At 37.2% G+C, this 22,844-nt stretch overlaps 1 protein-coding gene across 1 annotated transcript in view; it reads left to right on the top strand.

Annotated features, from left to right (window-relative positions):
• The window catches only part of PAPSS1 (3'-phosphoadenosine 5'-phosphosulfate synthase 1), a 40,085-nt gene extending 18,326 nt beyond the window's left edge, over positions 1–21,759 (top strand). The window contains exons 6-12 of the mRNA XM_042049623.1: positions 1,220–1,333; positions 3,248–3,359; positions 6,332–6,537; positions 8,665–8,800; positions 10,150–10,418; positions 12,185–12,414; positions 20,727–21,759. Of these exons, the coding sequence (XP_041905557.1) occupies positions 1,220–1,333; positions 3,248–3,359; positions 6,332–6,537; positions 8,665–8,800; positions 10,150–10,418; positions 12,185–12,414; positions 20,727–20,865 (1,206 nt within the window). The 3' untranslated portion in view covers positions 20,866–21,759. The remainder of the gene's footprint in view (positions 1–1,219; positions 1,334–3,247; positions 3,360–6,331; positions 6,538–8,664; positions 8,801–10,149; positions 10,419–12,184; positions 12,415–20,726) is intronic.
• The last annotated feature ends 1,085 nt before the right edge of the window (positions 21,760–22,844 follow it).

Here is a 22,844-nt window from a genome sequence, read left to right as displayed (position 1 = left end):
GCCAGTGAGACTCATGACATCTTGTTATTCCCATAGTCATTTTATCTCTCACTTGTCAGCTTTCTACTGCCTTTGTTTTACTTTCCATGGAGGTAGTGCCTAAAGTCTGATAAATGCATTAAAATTCCTGAGCTACCTTTGCATTTTCTACAAGCATACCTATTTACTCTGGCCTGCATATACTGGAAAAGTAAAGATAATTTATTCATTGTTGTTATGGGTCTGTATATACTCTGCTCTAAGGGTGAGCATTTTTTCTCAAAAATTAAAGCATTACTTTACAAAGGTTTCTCAAACACTGAAAAATGTGTTTTAAAAAGAACAGTCAGTGTGTTTTCACTGATTTTTTGCTACTGAACTTCACTGGAACATTTGACTGGGTTTTGATATATTACACCATCCTTTGTTGGAGGAGACTCTTTACAGTTTTATCATGATGACCTTTTCTCTTCTTTTAATTATGTTTTTATCTTTGGGTTAATGTCTTCTAACAAGTTTAAGGTCTTGAGTCTTGAGCATTGTGGAGTGAGAATATCTTGTTTAATACACATGGGGGAAAACTGATTTTTTTTTCAAATAAAAAATTGATATGTTGCTTATAGAGCTAGATTTCAGTTCATTGCATATATGTGCACAGATGACATCACATTTAAATATTTTAAGAGTTAGTATATAGATGAAAATACTGGTAGTATGTCATTAGCTGTAGGAAATACATTTAATTTGTACTTCTGTATTAATTTTCAGTAGAGAAGGAGCTTTGTTTATTTTACTTTCATGTTTCCATTTCTAATGTATCTTCTATAGGGAATGGCTTAAATTCATAAATGCTCAGTCTAAATCTTTTTTTACTTCTTCAGCGTGTGTAAAAGCATTGAGTCTTCCTTTCTACTGTAGATAATGTGGGCATTAATAAGTCATAAAAACTTCACTCAATTCAATGGTTAAATATTTACTAGGTAAATGTTATATGGGTTACTTAAGGTTTAGAAAAAATCTCTTGTCAGAGTGTTTCACTTTAGCCAATCTGCTGGCTTGAGTAACTAGGAATATATCATCATCTTGGAACAGTGCTGGCTTTTAAATGAGTAAAAACTGCATAATGAATAAACTCTTGCTACTGTGTAGTGCAACATTAGAATTTTATTTCTTGATGTGTGTTCAGTGCCCAAGAGGCATTCTGAGCAAACATTAAGTTCTGTTTATTCCTTTTATACAGGACATTGTACCAGTGGATGCGTCTTACGAGGTGAAAGAGCTTTATGTGCCAGAAAACAAGCTACAGTTGGCCAAAACTGATGCTGAGTCTCTGTTAACCTTGGAAATAAATAAGGTATTGTGTGTTCAGGTGTCTCTGCTGCAGTTGAAAGATGGTCTGATCTGTTGCTTAGTGTAAGTAGATGTAGCTGAAATACCTGTACCAGTTACAGAGTACAGCTTGATACACTTTTTCCATCTTTCCTTGAGAGAAAGCACAGCACCTGTGTTTTCTTTGTCTACTTACCAGAGATAATTGAATCTTCATAATTTCATGAACAATGTCTGGTATAGTGTTACTTAGTTTATCTCTAGCCTAGAGATAAAATTTACAGTAATTTTCTCCCATGCTCCCCCCACATCCATGGAGTAAACCATGCCTAAAGTGTCTTGTATGAGAAATTGCTTTCAGAGAGATTGCTAACTTTTTTTTTAGTTTACTTGCAGAAACCATTTTATTTGGACTTGTAATTGCCTAGAAATATGGGGGAAATCAGTTACTGCTTCTTGATTCTGCCTGTTGGTAGTCTTCAGCTGAACATCAATAACTTTTAATATATATACCAAACTCAAACAGTTGCAAACAGATGATCAGATCTACTTGATTGCTTTTTTTTTTTTTCCTGATTAGAGCATACTCATGCTACTTTTCTAGTTTCCAGCAGAGAGACTGTGGAAAAGCAAGGATCGACTTGATCTTATTTTGGTTCAACGCATTATTTTTCAACTGAGATCATTTGGATGAAGCTGCTTCTGGCTATGTTTCTGTTCTACCTCATTCATTTTTCTGAAGAACTAAGCCTATACACAGATGCAATGCATGAGTTTTTTCACTGGCTTTTTGACAGTATTACTAGAACTTTATGCTAAGCATTTGATCTAGGAGCTGACTAAGTTCAGAGTTCAACATCTGTAGTGAGTAGACTTTGAAGGATTGGGGTGGCATCCTAAGCACTGAACTAAATAGTTTTAAAAGTTCCCTGGTCTTCTACTAGTAATGAATATTAGTACTTCCTTTCACCACATATTACTAATTCCTTTTCACATATGTCTGTGTAAAACTATTCATTGGTTTGTTGAGGAATAAACAATTAAGGTCACCTTTATTAAATTTCGATAGTGTCCCATTCTTAATTGCTCCCTATATAGAAAACCAGATCATTTCTCCCTCCACCACCAGCCAGTGGCTTGTTAAATATCAAACAAGTATATAATGTAAGCTTGGGAAGAAACTGTGTTTTGTACTTGCCTCAGTATGAATTAAACAGTGTAATAAAGTTATTCATGCCTTTTGCAAAAGAGACTTCCAGAAGCAAAGCCTGTCCTTGTCAAAAACTTGACCAAGTCTTAGTAATGCACATGCAGAAGTAGTAGAGACCACACACTAAGTTGTAGTGTGACTGAGTGCTAAGGAAGGAAATCCTGTGTAAACTGATATCTCATGCTAAATAAGTACTAGTCCAGAGAGAGTTTAACTTCTGGATTGTCTCACTAGTTTGTGAAAAAAATTTATTTCTCATTTGTTTAAAGACTAGACCTCTTAATATTTACACACATAATTCTGATATTTTTTGTGGTTGTTGTATGTGTTGTTATTATTTTTTCTTTTTTTTTTCTTTTTAACATCTTTGTTATCTTCTTTTGTTAAATAAAGGCAAGTGGGATTCTCTAATTTTGTTAAGATGAACTTTATTAAGATTTACAAATAAAGTTTGTTGTTGTGTGTTTGTTGGTTTGGATTTTTTTAACACATGGAAATTTGATCCAGTATAAGGACTGGAAAATAGCCAAAAATATGAACAAGTTGTTCTTTTCCCCTTACTTGTAGAAACTTTTAAACTATTTGTGATTAAAAACTGTAGTATTGAGAAATCTTCCATCTGCATTGTCCTGCATTTTAGAATTAAATCATGATCTTTTATGATTAATACCTGATGCCAGTAATTAAGCAGCAACTTTTGTCTGCTCTATTTCTTCATTTCTTTACAAGGTGGATATGCAGTGGGTACAAGTGCTAGCAGAAGGTTGGGCAACACCCCTGAATGGCTTTATGAGAGAGAGAGAATACCTCCAGTGCCTTCACTTTGACTGTCTGCTTGACGGTAGGGTAAAACACACCATTTGTAAAACCAAGCAAACTAATCCTACTTCTGATGCTTTGCTTTTTACTGGTGGTGTGGTAACACATTATCAGGCTTGTGCACAACTTGAGGTCTGGGATAAGAGAACAGAATTGTATAACAACCAGTTTTCAACTTGATGGTTTTATTCTTTTTATACCTACCATCATATTAGGATTTGAATATTTTGTCTTTACAAATTTTTTTTTTCAAATACCTTAATTTTTGAAAGACGTTTAATTCTAAAATGCACACTTGTAATTTGTTTTGAAGAAATTGATCTTAGAATTTGGAATTGCAATTTAATTGCTGTTTAGCTCTATGTACCAAAAGATTTGTTCTGTATTAGTAATGAAGGAAAGGACAACAAACTGACTTGAGTACTGGAGCTGTTGCAAGTGTGAAATCAGAATATGAGTATGTGGTTTGAGTATGAACAATTGTCACATGTAATTGAATTATTATGACTTAATTATCCTGTGATGATGAATGAATGAATTTTATTTTGCATTACCAGTAGGCTAAGAACTTAGTTAAGGTAGTGAATAAGTCATAACATCCTCAGATTTTGGAATTTGATTGCAATCCTCTGTCATTTTTCATTTATTCATCTTTGAAGGCTCTGTTTTACTCCAGCCTTTTTGCTATCTTCATGCTTCCTTTTTCATTACTCTTGTCTTGCTAGAGACCAAATAGCAGAACAAAAAAAAGTCACTTGTCTTTCAATTCTATGATATAGACATCTGTTGTCCTTCTTATATTTCTTAATTCCCTTTTCTCGAAGTCTCACAGGTGCCATCCTAGACAGCAAAATGCCATCCTGCTATTTTGGAGTATCTAAAGTTTGCAGTATAATTTTGGACTGCTAGTTTTGTTTTCATTTCATTTGCCTTTTGTACATCCATCCAGGTGAAAAGTCTTCTGCAGATGACATGCAATGTATTCAGCTGCTAAAAGAGCTTGTAGGTCCTAGTTCTGTCCTGTAGTTTTCAGTAAATCAGGATTTTTATAAGGCATTTAAGACCTTGTATAGGCGAGTGTTTCAGATATAACAATATAACAATTTTTTTAATTCCTTCTGCAGTTGTTTTGAGTATCTCATCTATGCTACAAAAACTATGAGTAATGAAAAATAACTTACTGATGGAAACAATTTTCAGTCCTAAGCTTGAATAAAATAGTCATGTTCCTCTAGATTTCCTGTTACTGATTTCCTTTTTTTTAGATAACTACTACAACACTTATATGTGAAAATCTTTTCAGAAAAATATGATTGCCTTTAAGCTGCTTTGCTACGTGCAGCAATGGCAGCTGTTAAGTCAAAACAACATCCTGAAGTTTCCTCCTTGCTTGTTATATTAGTTCTGGGTCTTAGAGCAGCAGTCATTTTGCAGGGCTTTGATTCTGAAGAGAGGAAAATGGTTTATTACCTGCAATACATCTCATCCTTTGGGCTTTAAATGTAGTGCTCATACTGGCTGACTTCTAGGCTGTGGAGATCAGTGCAGATGTGTTGATAATCTGCCTTTAAAGATTAAGTTGTCTGAAAAAGTCTCATCCTGACACTGTTCTCATCTGTGATTTAACAGACTTGCTTCACTACCTTACCTCAGTTTCTTGTACAGTGGCTGAAGAGAAATGTAGAAGTTATTATATATTTATTGCTGGTCATGGACAAAATTTTAATAAACAACAGGTTTGAGATCTCTTCCTAGTTTGAAATATTTATTGTTTGCAAAGGAAAAGGTTTGTTTTGAATTATCAGTTTTGGGTGTCAAACCACTCTCTGTGACTGCTGCCAAACTCCATTTTATGACCTAGTTGCTTTGAAAATAACTGTGGGCACCAAGACTGAAATTAGGAGGAGATGCACAGCATGCATTATGCATTTTGCGTTATGAAAGAAGGGGGACCTGTTTTTCTCTTAAACTTTTCATCCAGCTTTATAATTTTTAATTTCCTAGGAAATTTAATTTCCTAACAAAAAATGTATTGCTTAAATAATAGCAAAATTAGCCTTATTTTAGAGTCTTGGCAAATGCCAAAACCTTCATTAACTTTAAAGGGTCTATGACTTTTCTCCTGGAGGCCACCCAAAAGTTTTGCACTCAAGCATATGCTTGTTAGAACCCAAGCCTTTGTAGAAGACTTAGAATGTTTACTCCACTGGGTTTCTCAAATCTCACTCTTGTAGTAAAGAAAAACAAGACTTTCCAGCACCTGGCAGTGAAGTAGGTGCTTAGAAACGAGGACCACACGTAACCTTAAAATTCAGCTACATTGGCTTTGTTTTAGAAGTAAAGTAGCTGGTAAACTTTCAGCTGAACAAATGGTGCAGAATGTTTGCCTGACTCAGCAGTTTTTTCTGAAAGCTGAATGCTTGAATCTGAATACAGTTTTAAGTAAACAACAAAAGTCACCTTTTGAAATAGTTGAATTATGTATGTTAACTACTTGGGTACGTTTACCTGCTCCTATTGCATGGATTTTTTTCTAAGGGGCCATAAGTATGTGTGCTGAGAATATAATTTCCTTTTTACTAATTATCCACTCCAGTAGCAATCTTGTCTGATATTTTAGATGACCTATCTTAAAATGTTGTTTGTGTATTTCTACTTTCTGTATAGATTCTTGAGAAAGGTATTAATTTGAGATTCCCAAAAAGTAGTGTCCTCACAGTTTAAATATTTGTGTGCAGCTCTAAGTACTTGCTATTTTCAGTACTGCGTTCACTCTTTCTCAAACCTCAGTTTTTGCTCAATTTTATAGCAATTTTATTTATGGAAGCGTGAGTTCATTCTAAGAATTGTTTAATCCCTGTTAAAATAAGTGTTTCAACTACCTGTCATGTAATACACTTGCAGCCTTAAAAGTAACCTGTTAATTAGGTAGACTTTCATAAGAACATTGATGACTGTTACTAGGGATAAAGGGCTTTCTTTTTCCCTCTGCAGGGGGAGTTATTAATCTGTCAGTGCCTGTAGTGCTAACAGCCACTCAAGAAGACAAAGAAAGGCTCGATGGGTGTACAGCAATTGCACTGGTGTATGAAGGTTGCCGCGTTGCCATTCTCCGTAATCCTGAGTTCTACGAGCACAGGAAAGAGGAACGCTGTGCTAGGCAATGGGGAACAACATGCAAGGAGCATCCCTATATCAAGGTGTGTGTTTAAAAGTTGAAAGTCTAGTCCTGTTCGCTGTACTGTTGTAGAGTTGCAAATTAAGTGAAGCTCATGTCTCTGACTGCTGTAGTTTGACAAAAAAACTACTTTGAAAATTAATTGAAATATCTGACAGAAAGAAAAGTAATTTTTTTTTATGCATCTGTTGAATAGTCTGTACTTAGTGTGAAAATCTAATGTCAATATGTACACATGAAATGAATTTAGAATGTACTGTAGTATCTGTGCTACAGAAGAGGGAACTTTGCCCTCCAGTGTGCCTAGGAAACACATCCGTCTGTGTCACCAGATGGATCATCAAAGCTCCTTAGTCAGTGAATATATGCTTTGTGAAGGATAGAAAACTTATTTTCTGCCTGCATGTGGAGCACGTGAGACCTGCCTGCTTTAGATGTTTTTGAAACAGGCTGTATTCCTGGAGAGTTCATCATTTAACCCTCTGGGGAGTAATTTCCCACCCATTGTGTTCATTAAGTTTTATTATCTTGGCCTTATGTATATGTCATACTGAAATGTTCTAATTGTAACATACTCATCATGATGCTGTGGTGGCTTATGCAAGCTGATGTGAATGTTGCATCTTAGCTCTGCAGAGCCAAAATATGTTTATTTCCCCATTTGTCTTTGAGGTATTTTTTGTTTAAAGGTATGACTTAAAATTAGATGAAGAGAAATCAAAAAAACCTCAAATTATGAGCTTGTTCTTGAAAAGGGAAAGCCTCTGAAATGTTGAAAAAGTATCTGTATGACTAACAGAAGATTTTCAAAGCCCTTGATGTGGTCTATGATGTTGAACATAAGATTACCCCTTTTTTGAAAACTTAGCACAGATTTAATAAATGCTAAGAAAATCTCATGCAGACAAAATTTGAATGACTTGTTACGTAGAAGATGAGGAATTGTGTTCTTACGCCTTAGGATGAGGAACTGTGTTCTTATGCCTGTACGGGGGTGTATAGTGGTAACGTGACACTACGTGAATTTGGTGGCCCTTCTTAATGAATCAGAAATATTTGGGTACCTGAGAGATTCTGTGGTGCGGAGTTTTCTCATCTTCATATCATTATCACACCTTCCCTGCACCTTGGTAAGATGTCAAAGTACAGCATTTTCTTTGGGAAGGGAATGGTTACTGTGGTGTCATTTAATTCCAGCAGGTCAAAGGAAAAATAAACTGAAAAATTCACACTTCATTTTCACATCTTGGCTTTTGGGTTTAGTATGTAGTATCTTCTGTTATATCAAGATTTATTGTCATTTATAAATTACATAAGGCTAAAAAAAAATTATCAGAAATGTGTATGAAACTTGAAAGCTTTTTGTGATTCCATCTTCAAAAGAAAATGCATTCTTAGAAATTAAAAATTTCTAAGTAATGTCTATGGCCATTTGTAGAGTATGTTAAGCAGCTTGCCATAATTATTTTTTGATAAAGGGTGAGGCGATATTTAAAGGTATAAAAAGAAGTGTAGTGACGATCCGACATCTGTTACTTGGGTAAACTGCTACCATGAGACAAATCCAAAAGCTATTCTACTTCAAAGATTCTGATTTTATTATTAGATTAAAGTGGGTGAGTAGTCAATTGGAATTGTTTTGTTTGTTACTTTATTGCTGACGAGAATCTTGTAAACTACAGAGTGATACTGCAACAGCATTTGCTTTGACCAATAACTAGAAAGTGCAACTTCATTTTATTGATATATTGTAATTAAATTTAAAAATATACACTAATAGAAAGATATATATATGGTAAATAACTAAGTAAATTGTAATAGACAAGGCTTTCCAGACACTATCTTTGTTTGTCATGTAGTGGTGATTAAGAATATTGGCTATTTGCATTTCTATATATTATCTCAGTTTTGAAAGAAAGGCATATGCCCACTGAAGATTTGAGCATCTCTCCTACATCATGGTATAACATGTCTGGACTATGTTCCAGTGAATTTTTTTCATTTTTTTAACACTGATGCTTGACTTAACAACTGTCAAAATTAACCTGGAACGCAGTCCTTGGTAAAGATGTGTCCCCATTGCAGTGATCTACATACTCAGGAGAAGCTGATAAATAATCCTAACAAGGACTTTCCTTTCTTTTCTTAGATGGTTATGGAGCAAGGGAACTGGCTTGTAGGGGGAGATCTACAGGTCCTTGATCGTATTTATTGGAATGATGGACTTGATCAATACCGTCTCACTCCAGCTGAACTAAGGCAGAAATTCAAGGAAATGAATGCCGGTGAGTAAATTTTTCTTGCTTTCTATCTTCCTGCAGAGGCTTATCCAAATGTCTGCTGCCACCACTGAGGCTGGCATTGTTTCAAGGATGAAGATTTTGAATGCTCTGGTAGGTGGCATTCTTTGCTTTTAATAGCAATAATTTTTATAATCTCAGGCATTGCACTGCACTGCCTAAATACGTAATAGAAGCTGGTAATGCCTGAGGTTCTGAACTTTCTTTCCATGCTCTGTAGACAAGAAAGATAATGTTAAAATGCGGTAAAATGTGATTTAAGTATCACGTTGGGCTTAAACTACAGAGGTATGGTTGAATATTGAGCTTTCATGCTCTGCTATTTTTTAGTCTGTTCCATGCTGCTTCTGGGGAACAAGACTTATGAAAGTAGTGCAAGTGGACTGGTGCCAAGTTTCTTTTCTGCACAAGAAATAAAACAGGTTTTTTTTCACAAAAGTAGTTGTGTTAGGCAGATAAGTAAGAGGCTGAGGAATGTCATACAGCAGAGAACAAACATGCTGCTTTCACTGTGGCAGTGACTGGCAGGCAGCTGCACTTGTAAATGTGAGGAGAGAGATTAACATCAAGAATGCAAGCCACAATTGGTCCTCAGCTTCTGTCTTTGTTCTGTGTGGTCACTATGTCCGGGATCTGTAGGTCTGGGATATCAGTCTTGTGGCTAACCCCTACACAAACACATATTCGAGATCTGAAAAAAACCTATTCTCTAGTTTTCATTGGTTCTATATTGGAAAACCTCTCAGTTACAGTGATTTTGCCGTCTTGCAGGGTACTTAGTTCATCTGAATTTGCAGAAGGGAGAAATCCTGGTTGTGTCAGTAATACTCTGGAATAGCAGTTAATCTTGCTTTGTTCTTACTGTACTTAAAATCTACTAAACTAAGGTGAAGGAAACTTAGTAAGGAGCATTAAATCCCCTTTTATTAGTTTTGTTCCAAAGAGGTCCATTTTTTCTCTTGATGATATATTGAGCCTTTAAGATAGGTAGCATAGTTTGATCTCCTCTTAGAATATAATATACTTACGCAAGTAAAAAATCCAAATAGAAGATTATAGGTCTTGGAGAAAACAAAGTAATTCTGCAGAAAATTCAGAAGTTAAGGAAGCTGACCTTTTTTTTTTTAGTATGGTTGTTTTTTATTAGTTTTGCTTGTTAAGTACAGTGATTTTGTAATAATTATTAATAATTTAATGACCTGCGACCACTGCTATTATACTTGTTTAATATAGTTCAGAGGAAAGCATGTACTGAAGGTTTTTCTGTGGTTGTACAACTCCTGATAAAATAATTTGCTCTGCTTACATCTTTTGTCTTGTTTTGTTCCCCACAGATGCGGTCTTCGCATTCCAGTTACGCAACCCGGTGCACAATGGGCACGCTCTTTTAATGCAGGATACTCACAAGCAACTTCTGGAACGTGGCTACCGGCGCCCAGTTTTACTCTTGCACCCCCTTGGAGGCTGGACAAAGGAGGATGATGTTCCTCTTATGTGGCGCATGAAGCAGCACGCTGCAGTACTGGAGGAGGGAATCCTGAATCCAGAAACAACAGTGGTAGCTATATTCCCTTCCCCCATGATGTACGCAGGACCAACTGAGGTAAGTACATCAAGAGTTTAAAGTGAAACAAAACCCTTTTGATAGTGAACTAAAGTATTTTGTGCTATTTCTGATGTTTTAATGATGTTTTTATGTTGTGTTGTTTTAATGGAGAGAGAGGAGACTAATTTCCCTTGGAAAGGGACTATCAAGTCTCTGTCACCAACCAAAGCATTCTCTTATGAAGAAACTTGTATATTGGAGGATTTTGCTGGAAAAGGTGGGAGAAAATATTGGGTTTATAGGTTCCTTTCTTTACAGTTACAAGGGTATGATAATAAATTAATCCTCCCTCCTTTTTTTTACGGTCTTTTTCAGAAGGAATTATAAGATCTGTTAACATACGGAATGATTGTCCTGAATGTTAAAATACTTAAGTTTTATGACTCTTAAGCAAAAAAGTTTGTGTGTTGGAGGGCTGTACACATATTAAGAAAAAAGCAGTCTGTTTATTTTTTGGCAGACTTAATTCAGAGAGAATTGTTTCAAGACTTTTGTATGAAATAATTCTTTGGCAACACTTTATTTAGGAGCCAGGTCTTGGGGTGGAGTCCCTAGAGGTTTGTGGAAAGCAGCAGAAAGAATAAATGTTCTCATTTGAGGGCAATTCCTTGATTCTCCATCTCATTCCTTTTTTTTTTTCTTTTTCCTTTTTTTTCCCATCCTTGCTCCCCTCCACCTTGAATCACAGGAAGTTCAAGTTCTGACCAGGCTCTGAGGTTCACTCTGGGGTAGATTTTTTTATAGATAGGAGATCTTGCTAGTGAAGTTAAATTAGGCAGATGCCATTTATCTTCTGCTGGCCAGTTGACTGGTCAAATGGAGCTTGCACTGCTTTTCAGTCCAGAGAAAAAACTGCAGTCCAGATCTAGTTGAGGCATGAGAGTGAGTTAATGTGAGGAATCTTCTGCTCTTCCCCACAGGCCTTTTGTGAAAATTTACAGAACTCTTCTACCTCTTTCTTGTATGCGTGAGGAGGAGCAAAATCCACAATCCTTATTCTGAACAGGATAAAATTTTTCTCCCTGCCTATATGGCATTTCCAGTAACCTCAGAGTACAGCCTGACACTAATAAAAGAGATTCTTTCTTTAATAATTTTCCATAGGTTATTTTGAAAGTCATTGGTATTAGATCTGTTTTTATAGCACCAGTGCTTTACAGAAGAACAAGCAGCTGGTAATATGGTTATCTACAAGCTGGATGTGTCCTTCCAGTCTGTAAAAATCTTAATGGACAAGTTTCATAAATATCAATTTAGCATTTTTTGTATTTTTAACATTCTTCATAAGTGCCTTGGAAGAAAAGGAACAGTTCTGTATGGCAAAGGTGTATCAAAATGTGGTGAATTCACCTGCTTAGGAAAGTAAATCTTTTACAAGCATTCAGGTGCAGTGTGTACCTAGTTGATGTGTCCTTTGGGTCTTAATGTTCATGCAGACTAAGTGTTAATTGTGCCTTGAACAACATCCTTGCCACATGTACAAGTTGAAAATGCTGAACATGGGTGATTTTTCTTTCTGAATGTAGAGATAGTGCTGAAGTAACTTTCTGAGCACCTACTGTGCAAATAAAATGGGGATAGTATGTTTTAGCTGTAAGTCTGATGGTGATCAACGTAATTGGTTCTGTATTATGTTGTGGCTCCATAGTAAAAATCACATCTGATTAAAGAAAACATGGTAGTTACAGAGTGCATGCCCATTTTGAGGGCTGCATTTTTGGAGCATTTTCTTCTGTTAATTGTTTTTCCTGTCTCTGTTGTAGGTTCAGTGGCACTGCAGATCACGGATGGTTGCAGGAGCTAACTTCTACATTGTAGGGCGAGATCCAGCAGGGATGCCACACCCTGACACTGGGAAAGATCTATACGAACCAACCCATGGTGCCAAAGTGCTGACAATGGCTCCAGGCCTCCGAGCACTGGAAATTGTACCCTTCAGGGTGGCAGCTTATAATAAAAAAAAGAAGTGCATGGATTATTATGACTCTGATCAGTAAGTTGTATTTTCATTTTAAGAAATTTTTGAGCAATAACTGCCTCTTACCCCTGCCCACATTAAGAAAATCGTTCATAATTAAATTCATATTGCTCAAATATGGCAGTGTTTAGATGTGGGTTTAGATCAGTGTAGCTTTTAGTCAAGCTTGATTTCAGCATGGTTTGGTTCACAGTACAACTACCTGATCTAACTGTAGCTGCCACATGAAGGCTCACCAGGTACTGAGGTTTCTCTGATTCTGGAATGTGGCGCAGATTGGTAAATCCAGAGAAAAATATTACTATTTATTAGAATGGCAAGATTAGCTTTCTGTTGCTTTGTCTTTCTAAATAAGCTTCTCAGGTATCAGGTGTGCATCAGATAGCAGGGAAGAGAAACAGTGAGTATGTGCAGCATGGAGAAGAAAGTGGACAAGATGGGGTGTCAAATAGCTATTTTCTCTGTTAGCAATAATGCAAAATTATGCCCTAAGAATATTCTGTGTCCCAGGGTTTTCAGCTTTTTTGAGTTTTTAAAAATCCAATTACAGTTCAATTCACTTTCTGTGTGCATATTCCAATGTTATTTTTTCCTTGTGTGACAAACCAGATCCAAAACTTAGTGTATGTGTTGCTCTGGTGAGAATGAATGATACTGGCTGGGAAGATGACTTGTCATTTTAGTTTAATCCTCTTTATTCAGATTATTGAAATGTACTTTGGTTTTACATCAAACTGCAGTTGAAGTTGGTACTGACATGCAAACTTCTCTGGGCAACCTATTCCAGTGCCTCACCATCTTCACAGGAATGGATTTCTTCCTAATATCTAATCTAAACCTACATTCTTTCAGTTTAAAGTCATTCCTCCTTCTCCTATCACTGCTTGCAAAAAGTCCCTCTGCAGCTCTCTTGTAGCTTTCTTTAGGAGCAGGAAGATGCTATAAGGTCTCCCTGGAGCCTTCTCTTCTACACACTAAACAACTCCAACTCTCTCAGCCTGTCTGCAGAGGAGAGGTGCTCCAGTGCTCTGATCAAATTTTTGGCCCTCCTCTGGGCTCACTCCATCAGATCCATGGACTCTCTTATGCTGAGGTCCCCAGGTCTGGATGCAGTACTCCAGCTGGGCTGTCACAAGAGTGGAGTAGAGGGGGAGAATCGCCTTCCTGGACCTGCTGGTCATGCTTCAATACAGAAAGGTCAAAGTGAAGTAGTTTTATTGGTGTGTCAATTCTTAATAAATTGGAATAGTAAGGGAGTAGCAGTGTGACAGGCCAGAATTCAGAATATTGATTCTGTGATTATCAATACTGTACTCTTAGCAGGATAGATGTGATTTGGATCAAAGGGAGTAAAATTTCACCTCTGTCATTAGCCAGAGCAAATGATTTAAAAAACCCTAAGCAACTCTTTGAGATTTTTTTATGAAAAGCTGTGGGAACAGATTTTGCCTTTTGCCACAGACTGCATCTTGTGCACCCTTTTATCCTTTCACTGTGTCTATGAGGCCTTGGTTTGGGGCAGTTTTTTTCCTGTTTCTATAACTGTCGTGGCATAAAGGCCATGCTGCTTCTAATGTGCAGTTCTGCCCTGCTGCTGTCAGGATGTAAGCCCGTTTGTCTTGTCCTTCCCTGGCTATTGTTTGTAGATGGACTGGAGTGTGGCAGCAATCCTCTAGATGGCAATGCGGACACGCGCAGGCTCCCATTACTGCTCCTGCTTGCGAGAGATGGAGCACTGTGGTAGGCTCCAGACAGAGTTAGAGCTTGGGTGGGTGCAGCTGGCTGCCTTTCAAGATAGTCTGTGTAATGCTGAAAATGTGGCAGACTCCTGGACCATGTGGTATTTGACTCTGAAAGGAGGATGGCAGGGAAGAGAGGATTGCCTGGGAACACGAAAGGATCAGTACTGGTGGAAGACCCTTGGATGTGATGTTTGTGGAAATATTTCCTGAGCTCACTGGGTGAAAAACACAGCATGAAAATGTGGGGAAGAGGTTTGTACGCGTAGAAGCATTGCTGGGACTTGTTTTAGAAAAGGGTGATTTGGTATCTCTTGCACCTTTCTTAGTTCTTGGAGACTTGACAGCCAACTAGGCAATTCCAGAATTTACATCACTAATGAATGCATGGAAGCTTATGGCAAGGGGGTTTCCCTTGGACTGAGCCGTGTGTCTTAGCTGCTGACTGTAGTTATCCTTGCCCCATGTGATCATCTCTTCTATTCTTGCAGGCCTCCTGGACTCCTCTGTTTGGGAAGGTGCTTGTGAGAAGCTGTAATAGACACCATCTGCTACCTTGGGTGTCTCTGTAATTTGGTAGAGTTGCACCCACAGCTGTCTTGGCAGCAAAGACATACAGAGGTTATTGCAGTTGGGCTCTTTGCTGCTATTAGTGAAATACCTTTTGGCTTCTGAGGGAAATCCCAACATCGGGATGGTGGTGGATGAATCTTTGGCTCATAGTGAGAGGTTACCAAAAGTTTAATCCAGCTGCCAGAAGGATGTCTGAAAAGTTGTGGCTGCAGAATTAACAGTGGCAGAGTTGCTTTGCTCAGCTTTTATGAGATAGGTATAACACTTGCTGATAGCATTCCTTGTATGCCTCTGGGTGTTCAGAGCATGGGTTGGCACTGGTCAGCTGCCTACGGTAAGGTGCTGGGCAACTGTGTGAGAGCTGGCTGTAGCCAAGCTGCTTATGACCTTGCTGGCAAGCCTGGGAAGCATCAAAAAGCCTACACCAGCCCTGCCTCCAAATCAGTACCAAAGGCCCTCGCTTCTCTGGTGTGCTGCCTGTGATTCCAAGAGGTTATTGTGCTTAAGGTCGTCTGCTCCCAAAGGTGTTCGCACGAGCGCAGTTTTGTGGAGTTCATATACAAGTTCAGTTTGTTTCTCACTTCATTAGTGTCCTCCAGAACATGTGCTGCCCTTGGAGTTTCAGTTGAGCCAGTATGTGCTTGGGAACAGTCTGGAGTTGCCTCTGTATGTCAGGACCTCATGCTGCTGATTAACAATGTTGAGCTGCTGTGGTGCTGTGTTAGAACTGAAGTCACTTGGGCCCTGTTAGTAAGGAAAGGCAGAAATATCCTGGTTGCATTCAGGATAACAGAGCATTGTCTGTGAGGAAAGGGGGCAAGGAAAGCGTGACGTGAAAGCCTTTCTAACAGCTGCACAGCAACTGGAGTTGCAGGGTGGTGCACAATGCTTAACTTGTATAAATTGTTTAAATAAAGTTGCCCTTTAGAATACTAAGATATAGAAACAACCAATGACTTGGAATTATATTCGTATTTTGCCTCATGAAGCCAGCATATTTTTTAATTTGTTTCTTGGACATCTTAGTACTAGGTTTAGCACCTCATGAAACTGAACTCTTGAAACATACTTTTGAAAAAAATGTGTCTAAAACTGAGATCTAGGAAAGGGATTTGAGGAATGCATTTGAAGTGATGTATAGCAGCACAGGTAGAGCTAATTTAATTTTATTTTCCCTTTGGTCTAAATGAGGATAATAAAAATAAAATTGACATTTTTGCTGTTACTCAAGTCAGATGGAAAGCCTAATCTAAGTTTCTGTGGGAAGCTTGAGCACTTCCACTTGCATAGAATTCTGAAGTAATGCATATAAAAACTAGTGTGAATATTGTTACAGTCCTTATCAAAGTTTTTACACTGATTTTATAGAATTTTTGATCTATAATTGACTATGTCCAAATGTGTTTTGGAAAAGTTTATGGGAAGAATTCTAGTTATAACGGAGTAATTCAGAATAAATGTCTGACCTGTAAACCATTGGTAGAATGAAGTGTATAGAAAACAACCAAAGAATCAACAAACCAACAAATAACACTACTACCGCCCTTCCCCCCCCCCCCCCCAAAAAAAAAGCTTACCCAGTGCTGAAATCCCTTCAGAAAATCAATTAGTGGGTTTCTTCAGCCAAAACGGCCTCAGAAACAGTTACCACAGACAAGTGTAATCTGGGATTGGTGGCTTAATAATAGAAGCTGGTTTTGTGAGCAGAGATTCCCAATTCTTTATGGAAGATCAGTCCTATAAAATGCAGCCACAGACTACTGCTGAGAAAAAACTCAATTAAGAAAGGAAATTAGTCTAGCAATTAAAAAGCCACAGCAGTGTCTGGAAATAAATTACTATATTTTTTTTCCTGAAAGAAAACCAAAGAGAACATTTTGGCTAAAAGAAACTCATAAGTAAGGTGACTGGAGCAGATTGTTCATGCTATCTATAAAATGTGAATGAAGCATGGGTACCTGTGAAGAAGAGAGATTTTAACTTAACAGATTTTTTTCCCAGGACCTGTAATATGGTTGCCATTACTGCTTTAATACTATCAAATAATACAGGACACCTGCTCCAGCTAAGTACATACTGTTCTCAGATTTGTTTGTTTTTTAAAGTGATAGTAAGAGGCTGAGATAAGCACACTTGACTGTTCTCCTTACTTTAGTTATGTGAAATACAGTTTCTCAATTACCATTAGTACGTAATTTGGGATACAATGAAACACTGCACCAGGCCAGGAGACTTAAACCCTCCTGCCAGTTAGAAAGGAATTAGTAAAGGATTTGCTTTGCATGTGTTGATATTAATCACATTATTGTATTCTAATTTCACAAACTGTTCGTGGCTGGTTGGGATTTGAACCTAGCTGGCACTAGCTGGTTCATTCAGCATCATGGGACATTCATTCCCAAGGCATAATGTAGACTTCCTGTAGGAGTTACGGTGTAAGTCATGACTTGATGCTGCAAAGGCAAGTTTAAATTCAGAGAAAATCCTTAAAAGGGTTTAAGGTTAGAATTGGACCCCAGATAAAGCAGCTGTGAATTGTCCCAGAAATTAGTCTGAAGTTTACCAGCTGAGTAGAACATCACAGTTGTTTTGAAGACAGACCAGAGTGAATAAGTCATATTACTGTTTCATTTTGCTATTGTTCTATTTGCCTAAAAAAAGGGCAAAACTGTGAATTAATGGTCTTTACTTTTATCATGAGTCTTGTATTTAAGAGTAATTCTTTAAGACCTTGAGAGCATGAGACATTGCCCTCCACAGAGAATGGGAATTCCTAGAAGGTCATTTGCACAGTGCTAAATACTGAAGAGGAGGTCAGGGTTCCCAAGATTATGACTGACTTTTAATGCTCCCAGATGAAAAATCGACTATGTACTGTGGTCTATATTTAGATTAAATTTGTAGGGAGTAATGCTGAAGCAGAAAAACTAGTCTCTTCAGTTACTGTATTAATGTACTGTACTGACACCTCAGAGATGCAGCACAGGAGGGTTCCTGTAGGCCTGTGGCAGTTACTTCCTACTTGCAAACTAATGATATCCTTGTTTTGTCACAGGAACTGTAAGGTCTCTGAAATCCCTGTCCTCCATAAGTAAGGAAATTTCACAACGTGTGTAGTTACGTTTTTTTCAGTACTGTGAGTGTAGTAGAGTTCTAGGATGCTATGCCACAGAGCAAATACCACTCCTCAATGTGAAATGTTTCAAGACTGTTTTTCTGTTGACAAATATTTGTTGTGGTTTTATTTCTGCGTTCTTTTCCTCTTTCTTTTGGAGGGTGCTTTTAATTGCAGTGGTCCAAAGGATTGTGTCAGTACCAGTCAAACTCAATTGGCAGTAAAAGGTCAAGTCAATGTTACAAGTGTTCAGTAGCATACAGTGTGGCTGAAAGAAAGCTGATTCCAGCAGCTACCGAGTAAAATTTTCAAAGGCACTTAAATCCCATACTCAGAAAAGGCTTGCATTAAGTTTCATTGAGGGTCATTTCAAATCTGACAAGAATGGAATTTGAATGGCTTTGGCATTTAAATCTTATGGCATCTTTAATGGTCAAATGTTTCCCCCCTCTCATGTTCCACTCAAATCCACCTTATATAGAGTAACTCTTAATATCCTCAAAATTCACTCTGAAAGATTTACTTGATGACTCTTTTTACTATCTCCTTCTACTAAAGCAAATTACTCATACTGATACGTTTTATTTCAAAATGCTTGTGGGTCACATCATGCCACAGTGGTGAAGTATTGATAAGGTTTTTCTCCTTAGCAGGAATCTCTGAAATTTTATTGAAATTTTTGAAAAGAAATTTTTTACAGAAATTTTTGAAAGTTTCTGAAATTTTATTGAAAATTATAAATGCAGTAATTTTTTAAAAGGCAAAAAATACTGTGTTGTTGTGTATATATTTCCAGGGCTCCGTTTGAGTCACTTCAGTGATTACTAATTAAAGTATTTTCTTTTAATAAAGAAAAACCCTTTCAAAATAGACATTCAGGGTAATGAGAGGACATCATTAGTACTTTTATAACTTTTAATGGTATTTTGGAAACATTTCTAGAGATGTTATGAGTTGCTGAATGTACTATGTTTCTGAAATGATCCTCACTTACTTGTTTTCTTTCATTTTTTTATAATTTCTGTAGATCTCCTTAGCTTCTTTTCGTGTTTCTCTCTTTCTTGGTATCTCTGATTCTTAGCTGCTTTTTGTGCAGCTAGGGATAAGAAGCAGCTAAAGGAGTTGTATGTCTTATTGAAGCAAACTTCTATGACATATCTAAATGTAGTGGTTTAGTAGCATTACTTCACTTGTAGGGCATGGAAGGAAGTTGACTGTTCTTCTGAAAACATAAGAAAAAAGGAGGGGTAAAGCACCTTTTTTTGTAAAATGCTCTAACTTTGGCATTGTTACCACAGTGAGGAGAAAACACACAAGGAGAAACTTTATAGCACTTGCTTTACTCTTCTCTTCCTGATCATCTGAAGACCTGGTATTTTTTTGACAGAATTAACCAGGCTTGTCACTTCCCCACCTATATTTTATATAAATAGTTCTTTGCAAAGAACCGAAGGTATCTTCAGGCAGTGTTAGTGAACAGCAGACATCTCTCTGCTGAAGAATAAAATTTTCAGATGTTATAAATAGCAGTGCAAATTTTTTCTCCCATGGAACTACATCGACTTCAAATTTTCATTTTTATGTAATTTATATTTTGCAGGACTAAAGCACAGTAGGGTTTTTTTTGCCTTGTGACTCTTCAGGAACCCACAGTCCCAAATTTAGAGCAACAAGAAAAGAGCATGTATGACAGTGCTGGTGTGTAAATGTATACAGTCCAAATCAAAAAGTTATGGGGCAAGTGTTGTTGTGAAAGGGAACTGTGGAATGCTTTCTGCATCTTGCTGACTTCCATACCCTACTGAGCGTAGACCAACACTTAGAGCCAAGTTCTGCCCTCTGATGTACACACTTGGCTCTTGTTTCTGGCTAAGGCACGTGCATCTGAGATCAATACTTGTTTTTTATTTCAAACAGACAAGTAAAGAATGAGTAATGCATACATGTTGCAAATTGAGCAAATGGCATAAGTAAAATTGCATATTTAATTTAGAAATACATAATTTTTTTCCTTTGGAGCATTTGATAGAACTTTGGCATTCTTGTCTAGCTTTTACTGTTTCAGTCCTGTGAGGAGTAATTTAATTAGTGGAGCTTTTGCTGCTTGTGACCATATACCTGAGAAGTCAATAAAAATTTAGATTCTTATGTTAACAATGGTAAACAATTATTCTGTGTTTAATTTTGGGTTTGTCCAATTGAATTCGGTTTTTTAGGGAAAAACATCTTTAGGAGAAGGTATTTTTATTATTCCCTTGATTTTTCTCTTTATTTTGAACTGTATATGGCATGTTATTAATATGCATGTGTACTCAGTGTCTTGCAATGGCACAGCTGTAAAGCTTGCCTCTAGATTCTGAGGCTTTTATTTTCTCTCTTCCCCAAACAGTCCCTCACTAAGATTTTATACAGTGTCTTTTTACACATTCTCTAGTGGCACTGAAATTACCTTCTTGAACCAGCACAGGAACATTCAACCAGCTCATTGGGCTGGTCTCCTGGCCTGGCAAGGCAGGATGTAGATCAGGATGGCTGCTGTTGCCTTGGCAGAGGGTTCAGACAGTAGGTAGAGTAGATGGCTCTCCTTCAACAGGAGTTTATTTCCTCACAGAGAGCAAGCCAGGCTCAGTGGAAGCACAGACTGAATTGAGTCCCCAGGGGTTCAGTTGCACCATGCTGCTAAAACCTCAGGAGTTACCAAAGCTGAGTATTATAGAGGTTGTATATTCTTGACACTTACTAGCATTGCTGGCCTGGAAATGACAGTTGCTATACAGCATTATACTCCCAAGAAGATATGTATAAAGTATCAAGTAAGTAGAAGGAATATGAGCAACTTTGCCTGCTTTTAAAGTATGTTCTTTTTTCCCCCCCCTTTGCCTCCACCCCTACTCTCTCAGCCATGAAGACTTTGATTTTATATCGGGGACCCGCATGCGCAAGCTGGCTCGAGAAGGACAAAACCCACCAGAAGGCTTCATGGCTCCGAAGGCTTGGACTGTGCTGACAGAATACTACAAATCCTTGGAGAAGGCTTAGGCCTCTTATTAACTGCAGATCAACCTTTGACGCCTGATTTATTTACGAGAAGGGGACCACACAGTCACCATTCATGTTGCTTTGTTGTGGTGTCTGTCAGGAAGTTCTCTGAAAACAGACTCTTTCTTCCTAACTTAGCATCATTCTTTGCCTGCCCTTATGGGTTCTATTATGTCCTGGCACCTAACTAGCTGCTGGTTTTAATGTCTTCTCTTTTATTACAGTTAATATTCTTGCAGTAGGATTTTTAACTCTTGTATTTTTTTATATTTTACTGCCTCTGTCCTGAGTTCTGCAGCTGTTAAATAGATGCAGCTTTTTCATATGTTCTTTAAGCTGCTGGGTAGTGTCTGGTTTTAGTAGTTTGTAGGACAAAATGTAACGGTTAGTCCCTCAACTATGGATAGATTATCTATAAATCAAAAACGTAAAGAATGTTTCAAACCATCTGTAAAAGTGTCCTCATCTTTATCTCATCATTATCATCTCCAGAAGCACTTAAAATTTATTTCTGACTATATGTAATCAAAAAGCAGAAAGTTTTTTTTATGTAGCATAATTAAAATTTTGCTTTCTTTGTTTAATTTTGGAGTTTACTAAGTTGTATGGTGATTCTCTTCTGCTGTGGACCTGTAAAGATGGCCAAGTAATGAATAAAAGAAAATATCTAGTTTTCACTTTGAATTGTTAACAAATTCACATATTGTTTTTGTATATGCTTGCTGCCATAGCTTTCAATAGGATATGTTTTGTTTCATTTGATGTAACTTGCTGGTTTTTGATTCCAGATATACTTGATCAGCCTACTACAACTTTTTTAAAAGCATGACAGACCAAACGTAATTCATGTTTAATTATTGCAAGAAAAATAAAGAAAATCCTTAGATTTTGGCATTTCCTGTGGTAAAAATGCTTAGTTCAGTTATTAATTTTCTGTCTATTTTTCAAGGTATCCAAAGAGTAATCTTCTCGTGAGTCAGGTTTGCTTGCTTTGAAGACAAAACACATATTCCTTTAGGATTCTCCAAAAATCCTGAAGAAACATAAAAAAGGGAAAGTAAAGCACTTCTTCAAGTGTAAAGCAACACTGACCTATTGATATCTTTTCAAGCATTTGCAGGTAATCGGTGGAACAGTCACAACCTCTCTTAGCTAGAAACTACCTCATATCCTTGTCACAGAAACTTACTTTTTTCTTGTTAAACAGTGTGTATAGGAAGAACCGGCTCAAAATTGTTTTTTGAATATTGATACTGAATGAAGCATGTGTTCATCTAGATTTTTTGGGTGTCAGGAAGGTTGTGATGAGGGGACCTGTGTAATGAATGGCATGAATGCTACTTGCAGTCTTTGTTTACTTGTTCACAGTAGCATTTAAGACAAATTCTTTGAGACTGACCTCCTCTTTTCTTCCCCTGTCTCTGAAGAGATGTAAAATGTATCTTTTAGTGGAATTCTTTCCTCTGATAGACAGTAAGGTGGAATTTGGAAAAAACAAGAGGCTTGTTTATTAGCAAACCACAACACTTACTTGAGACTGTGTTTTAGTAGTGTGAAGTTTATTTCTTCAGAATCACTGAACAGATTTTCTTCAGACTTGGCTTTCTTCTTAGGTTGTATCAATATATAGGGTGTACAAAATCCAAAAGAAAGAGTCCATTCATCTATGTGCCGCTGTTTGTGCAAAACTTCAAGTTTAACCATGAAGGTGAACTAGAGTTGTCAGCTGCTAAAATGGGATTTGCTGTTGGAAGTTGCAGTTTGGACTCTTTGCTGTCAGGTTTGATTCTTTTGCTAGCTGTGATGAAAGATAATAACAATATTTTGACAGAACAGCGAACACAGGTGAATGTCTACAGAAGTTAATGTTTTTAAAATGCTATATGAAGCCTGGAAAACAAATGGGAGTGATGACGTGAATGTGAATCATCCAGTGAAGTTAATTTAGAAGCAGGGATGCCTTCAGACAAATTAATACA

Source organism: Corvus kubaryi, unplaced genomic scaffold (assembly GCF_017639235.1).
Source record: "Corvus kubaryi isolate FWS band 111438036 unplaced genomic scaffold, C.kubaryi_AGA036_p1.0 71, whole genome shotgun sequence".
NCBI classification, from domain to species: Eukaryota; Metazoa; Chordata; class Aves; order Passeriformes; family Corvidae; genus Corvus; species Corvus kubaryi.
Note: the sequence above shows the minus strand (reverse complement) of the source record. Positions and strands in the feature narration are given on the sequence as shown.